The sequence below is a fragment of the Pistacia vera genome, unplaced genomic scaffold, assembly GCF_008641045.1.
Source record: "Pistacia vera cultivar Batoury unplaced genomic scaffold, PisVer_v2 Contig1446, whole genome shotgun sequence".
Taxonomy (NCBI): domain Eukaryota; kingdom Viridiplantae; phylum Streptophyta; class Magnoliopsida; order Sapindales; family Anacardiaceae; genus Pistacia; species Pistacia vera.
In genome coordinates, this window is record NW_022195517.1 from 36,543 (window position 1) to 43,859 (window position 7,317).

General features: G+C 39.6%; 1 protein-coding gene across 1 annotated transcript; it reads right to left on the reverse strand.

The window, feature by feature from the left end:
• Positions 1 to 5,201: 5,201 nt before the first annotated feature.
• On the reverse strand, positions 5,202 to 7,314 carry LOC116123767 (lysM domain receptor-like kinase 3; the record flags this gene model as incomplete). Its single annotated transcript, XM_031409500.1, has 8 exons — positions 5,202 to 5,389; positions 5,476 to 5,574; positions 5,655 to 5,793; positions 5,902 to 6,002; positions 6,106 to 6,363; positions 6,540 to 6,629; positions 6,720 to 6,895; positions 7,098 to 7,314. Coding segments are annotated over 8 exons (1,245 nt in total), but the record flags the coding sequence as incomplete, so codon positions are not given.
• Between the last annotated feature and the right edge of the window lie 3 nt (positions 7,315 to 7,317).

Consider the following 7,317-nt stretch of genomic DNA (forward strand, 5'->3'; position numbering starts at 1 on the left):
TAATATTTCTTGTTGTTTCTTGCTAAAGGGGATTATTCATAGGCACTGGCTCTCTGAGCATATTAGCTTCTTTTGATTTATCTAGAATAACTGATACCGATGCATTTAGCGGAGTATACTGATTCTTGTCGCGATTGCGATGAGGGACCTGAGCATAAGACTTTTTGGGCTCAAATCGCTGCTTCTTTCCCTTTCTCTGATCATCATTAGCTTATTTGTGATCAAGCTTTCTACTACCCTCTCTCCAGTTTTCCTCCCTTCGACTGGGAGTGCTATTCGAAGGACCGGGGTCATGGAGATTCAAGGCAGCCACTGAATTTTCAATTATGAGATATTTCTCAATGAGGTTGTAGAAGCAGGAGAGGGAAATATCATCCTCAAATTACATCTTCTTCCACAAGTCAGTTTGCGGGCAAACTCCCACAATTATAAGAGTTCAAACTGAATCTTTGGGTGTATTAATCACCTTATTCAGTTCTCTATGGAACCTGTCAATATAGAACTGGAGGGACTCATTCCTCTTCTATCGTATGTTGTTCAAATAGCTCAATAGCATTGAGAACTTCCTATTAGCCTGGAAGTGTCTCAGGAACAACAAATTCATCTACTACCACGAGTTAATAGATCCTGGTGGAAGCTATCTAAACCAGCGCTTAGTGTGGGCAGTCAAAGTCACTGCTAAGCAGCGACATTTCACCAAGTTAGAAACTTGGTGAAACTTTATGAGGTCGTTAAACTCATAGAGATGATCTTACAGATCGGAATTCCCATTGAATGCTCGAATATCAGACATTCTAAACCTCAATGAGAGAGGAGCAGTTAACACTGTCGAAGAAAAAGGAGATGCCTCAGCAACCTAGCTACCCTTGCTCATTTTGTTGAGCTCTAATCTTATCCAAAGCTCGCTGTAACTCCTCAATCTAAGGAAGTGGAGCTACAAGGGGATCACTTTCCGTAACGTGGGTTCATCCCTCACGATTGTGATTGAGGAAAGACTGCAGATCGGACTCTTCCCTGCCTTGGCCGAAGCCTTCGGCATACCTTTGCACATGCTGGTTGAAGCCATGTGAAGGCATTGAATGCCTAGAGGAGTTATCCTAACCTCCATGATGGTCAGAACTGACTCGTGGATTAAGGGTATTTCCCTTGTAGTGATGGTGGGAACCATCATTCCAACAATAATAGGAGTCTCCCTGCCTTGCACTCTTATGGGGGTGCCCATGCGATGTGACGTGGGACAGCTCATGATGCGACATACCACCAAGTCGCAAAGCCACAGGTATTCTACCTGCTTCGCGACTAGTATTCATTGGTCCCTTTGAGCTTTTTGGTTCACATTTGCCACCCGCTTTCCCTTATCTTTACGCGTCGTAGTGCGCATGACATGGGCTTTCACCTATTTTCGTGCTTTTGCAAGACCTACAGGCGTCTTTGGTAGAGGCACTACCCTATCGGAATTGGGCGGTACGACTTGATCCAAACGATCTAGCCTTCGGCTAACCGTTTAGAGAGTATTATTGAACCTCTCCAGGTAATTCATCACAGCTGGGTCAAGCTGAGAGGTCGAGGAAATATTTGTCACGGTATTTCGCGAGACTGGAAGTACTTCGAGAGAAGTAACATTTTTTACTCAAGGGATCTCCTTGCTATTACTGCTAGTTCGCTCGGTTTCAAGACCACGAGCCATTTGTTCACAAGTAAATCTTATTGATGAGAGATTCTTGATGAAGAGCGGATACTAAATTAAGCCCTCCTTCTAGCGCCAAATTATTGATGCTTGATTTTGACACCAACGACTCGCACATGCAAAGTCCTAAGCTATTCTTAGAAATTACATGTGAATGATTGGGATAATCAAATGCAAAAACTAAATAATAAATGAGAGATGATTTTTAAAGTGGTTCGGATGCTCAAAGCAAATCCCACGTCCACCGTTTCTTTTATATATGAGAGATTATAAGAGGTCATGTACAACAAATAGCGAGCAGAGGTACAATAACTTAATATTTAAAGAGAATATCAAGTCAGTCTCTTTTTCGTAGATTGTCTTTGCTCTGAAAATGAAGATTACGATTAGAATGAGGTTTCAAGATCAAAATCCTGAAAATGAGAGGGGGAGTCTTCTGTTTATAGTAGAGAAATTCAAGGTAATGATTACAAATCTGCGAGTGGGTAGGTGATGTGCAAGTCCATCCTTGCCTCCTATTGGTTGATAACTTAAGAAATATCCTCAAATTACCTAGGGCATGGACAAGTGTGCGGCCCTCTATCACTCATAGAGAAAACCTAAATCTGCCAAGTTGATGACAACCATATTCTTCCTGTCATGGAGCGACGTGGCAGCTCCTGGACGGTGCAAAGTCTTCTTGAACTATGATTGGCAATTGCTGATGTAGGCTAACATTAGCCTAGATTTTTTAGGCATAACAATGACATTTTAAGAAAATTATAAAATTACTAGTTATAATGATTTGTTATATGAATTGCTCTATTAGAGTGGTACATGTACTTTTTTTTTTTAATTGTCGGGGTGTTTAAGCTAGTTTGTGCATACTTCAATTAATCCCTCAAGACCTTGGAAATGCTAGCTGGGTAAGAGCCCCAATGTCACCCCTTTTAGTGCCTGGGTAGACTCGAACTAGAACCTTCTTTACTCTTTTAACATCAAGTCATCCAATGGTGGTTGTTACATGTACTTGTTGTTATGTAATTTATTAAAAGATCAAACGCATATTCCCAGTGTTTTGAAACCTAGACCGGAACGGGCGGTCAAACCGGTCCGACCGGGTTTCGGTGGAATTTTCGGTTTAAAAGGAGTAAAAAACCAGAATTTCACGTTGGATCATTTCAAACCGTTGTTGCATCGTCTTACTATAGCAGACCGACGGTCCAACCGGTATACCACACAAAGCCGGTCCAATGTCAAATCCAGTCCACTAACAAATTACAAAACCCCCTAAAGTCAAACCCCCAATTTTTTAACCCATTTTTAATTTTTTATATTTGCTTTTGCGGTTCACAACTGTTTGGCACACTTTGCTTTGATTGGCGCATTTGCTTTTTCACTTTTTCTTTTTGGTTTGTCTCCTCTAGTCCAGTCCTCCTCCTCCATTCGTGATCTTCTTCAAGCTTCAACTTCAGCCTTCAAGTCTTCAACCTATTCAATCATCGCTAGTCTACTACTCTGCCTCTTCCTTGCCGTGGCTGGTCTGCTACTCACTCGTCAGTCGTGACTTCAAAACTTTGGTTCAGAGTCTTAATTCTTCAACTTCAAGTCTTCAACGGTTAAAACTCTTCAATCATCGATGTCCCCATGTAAAAGCCTACTTCTTTCTTGTCGTTGCTGGTCTGCCAGATTTGTCAGTCACTACTTCAACTTCAGTTCAGATTTCAACCTTCACATCTGCCGCCGTCTGCGAGCTGCCGTCTGCTATCGACCAAGTAACAAACTGCTGTAAAAGACTAAGAGTCACCCTATCTTTCTTTGTCTAAGAGTCATCCTATCTTTCTTTGTCTTCTATTTCATATCATGATTCATGATATTGTATTGATTTATGATATTGTATTATTGTGAAAATGTCATATGAATCACTGAATCTGTCAATTTAAATTTTGAAACTCTTAAAATTGATTTTTTATTGTGAATCTATCATTTGTCAATTGAATTTATGAAACTCTAAAATGTAATTTCTCATGGGAAATTTAGAAATTGATGGTGAAAGTTTCACCATGAAGCTTCATTACACTATTACAGTAACAGAGTTGAAGGCTGTAAAATGTAAGCTTCCTTGTGTTGAAACCATGACATAGGTTTAGGATAAATAAGAGGATAACTTTTTGTTATACTTTCAATTTGTGCACAGCATATTGTTATTTAAACTTTAAAGTTTTTTTTTGGTTTTTGCAAACGTCATCATGCTGACGTTAGCATGATGACATCACTGGTCCAATCGAAAAAACCAGAAACCGGGCCTTTGGTCGAGTCGACTCCTTGTTCAGTTTTCAAAACATTGTATATTCTTACTCGAGATTTGGCGAAATCCTAAGTGGATACCCTCAGTTCCATTTATTCCAAATCCCCACCCTTAAATGAATGTTGTTAACGATGGTTTGGTTATGACACGGGCTATTATGAAACTGCCCTTCACCCCATTCCAAACCATAGTCCATTCTAAGCCACCCCATCTCAAACTGCCACCACAACCGGCCAAACCACCCCCATTCCAAACCACCACCACCATAGTCGGCCCATCCTACAATCAATCAACAAATCAAATTCACTCCAAAACACAGGTGGTGGACGATGGCAGTGGCAAGGAAAATCAATGGCAATGGGGAAAAAAACGCAGCAAATCAAACTCAAAACACAACAAAAACGCAACAAATCAAACTCAAAACAAAGGCTCCAAATCAACCCAAACCTAGCTATCGCGCGAAGAGATGAGGAAGTGATGGACGGCGACCAATGACCAAACGACTGTCAAGGATGGAAGGGGTTTTTGAGAGGGGAGGTCGGTGAGGTGAATGACGGTGACAGGAGGGATTTTTGTTGCTGAAATCGATGGGAAAATGGAAAAATCACGCAAACCCTAGATTTGTAGTGGCCGACGATTGAGGGGTTCTCTTGGATGGGGGTGAGAGGGGTTTTGGTGTGTTGGTTAAGGGGAAGTGATTGGTGGTGATGGGGGTGTCTGGCGATGACGAAATCAAGTGGTTGGGTGCTACACTCACAGGAAATGCAAAAAACTAGAGAAATGCAAGAGGGAGATGGATAGTCACGGCTAGATCTGGGCTTCATTACCGGAAAGGACCGAAAAATGGCCTACAGCGATGCTGACAAAGATTAGAGGAAGCCGAAGATGAAAAGGTGGAGGTGCAGAGAAATTTGAGATTTGGGGTTTTTTTAGGGTTATTTTGTCCTTTTAATTTCAAAATAGGGTAAATACTATTTTAGCCTTCCACTATTAAAGAAAACAGAATTAGTTTAAGGATGGAAATTTGAAATAAATGGAACTGGGGGTATTTGCTTAGGATTTTGCCGAACCTCGGGTGGAAACATGTCGATTACTCTTTATTAAAATAATCTAGCAGCGAAGAAACCAAAAATTAGTTACATTTTAAGCATAAACCTCTGGACATGAAATTCTCCAAATAAACAGCAATACGTGATGAAAATTTGTTATTGCAAATGCACTTGGTCGATATCAATCACAAAAAGAAATATTTATCTTCCATTGAATAGGCCACTGAAAACTTGGCTATTCCCTCCTAAAGATGCTTCCCACTCGGTTGAGGAGATAACAATTTGAGATAGTGTTACAATAATGTCTCTAATTTCTGGTCTGTTCACTGCATATTCACTTAAACACCAGTCAGCCACCTCTGCCATCTGCAAGTGTCAACAGTATTTAAGTTATCTCATCTCATCACTCTCTTAATTTAAGCCCTTTACACATGAACACAAATGCAACTAACCTTATACACATCATCCATTGGGTAGCTGCTTCGAAGACTACCATCTACCACTTGCTCTAAAGCAGTCTCCGGATCTTCATCTTGGAGCACTTTATTAATCTGAGTAAACAAAATTTTCAGGTTTCTTAAGCTTGTTTCCTTTATAATTAGATACAAATATATGTAACTAGTTAACTTACAATAGTAATTAGTGATTTCATCTTGGTGGGTTCTCGGTTATCTCGAATAAGAGCACGTTGACCTGTTATCAGCTCCGCCAGAACCACCCCAAATGCAAATATATCAGTTTTAGTGGTCACTTGTAGCTCCTTCACAGATCTTGTAATTAAAACAGTTCACAAATTCAGAAACGTCTATACAGTGTATCAGAAATATCCGCCAGTAATGGTTGTATTAAACAAAGCAACTCAGAAATGTTAAACTTACTCCGGAGGAAGATAGCCCGGTGTTCCTACCAATCTTGTTGCTATCAAGTCATCATCTTCGTTGGTTCGTTCCACAAGCTTCGCCAATCCAAAATCTGCAACCTATTGTTATCATGATTACATTAGGCTTTGATAAACAGTAGAAAAAGAGTTATAAACAAGTATTTGAATAACGAATCTTAAATATTTGTTATGATTTTGGTACCTTTGCTCGCAACCCCTGGTCAAGTAGAATGTTGCTGGTCTTTATATCACGGTGGACATACCGAGCTTTGGTGTGGTCGTGAATGTATTCGATACCCCTGGCAGCATCAAGTGCAATCTGAGTTCTTGCCGTCCAAGAGAGAGGTTGATGACCTTTTAACAATGGATCATGAAGATGATCACTGAGTGAACCATTCTGAACATATTCATAAACTAAGTAGAGGTGATCGTCTCCACTAGCATAACCTAACAGCTCCACCTTCAACATATATATTTCAAATTGTGAATTAGTCATTAGTAAGCATACACAAAGATAGTGGCATAAATAAAGTTCCATTTTATAAAGTTAAATCAATTGTCTCCTAATGTTGCTCTGTGAGAGGATTCAATCCAAAACCTCCTATAAATTAAGTTAAACTTGACAATATAACTTACCACATTTATGTGGTGGATTTTGCATAAAACCTTGAGCTCTGCAAAGAACTCTTTGGATTTGTTGGATCTCATCTTCTTTATAGCAACCTCCTGAATGTTGTAAAGCAATGTTCAATTTTGGGTATTAAATATTAATGTGTCTTAAGAGAAATAAAGAAAAGTAGCAAAGATAAGCCATACTTTCTCTCCTAACACCCCAAAGTACACACTTCCATATCCACCCTGTCCAATTATCTTAGTTTCATCAAAGTTATTTGTTGCCTCTTCAATCTCCTCAAGGCTAAAAATCATTGTTCTTTCTGTTTCAAAAGCTGTCACATCTGCACAGTGCAAATTCACTATAAATCGGTAATTTCCTTCTCTTTCAATATTCTACTTATAGTAATTACCATGTATCAGGATTATGATTAAAGTTCACATTTCCAAATTAAAAGACCAAAAAAAAAAAAGGATTGTGGTAGGACAATGTAATAGTTATTACACAAGATATCAGAATTCCATAATCAATTTATGGAGTTAGTTTAAGTGAAACTGGGAGTTAGTTTTAGTGAAACTGACCTTTCATAGTTTCTCTTAGATACTGGCTGGGCAAGGAAACTGCTCTATGAGAAGCAGCAGTCAAGGTTGTGGACACAGGTCTGGAACCCTCCTCGGTGTTTTGTTGGGATCTGCGTCTATTTCTCCTGAAAAGAATGACTATCAATGCAATCACCGAAAATAATGTCACAGTTGATAATATGCCAATAACTACTATCCATTTGTATCTCCATCCTGATCC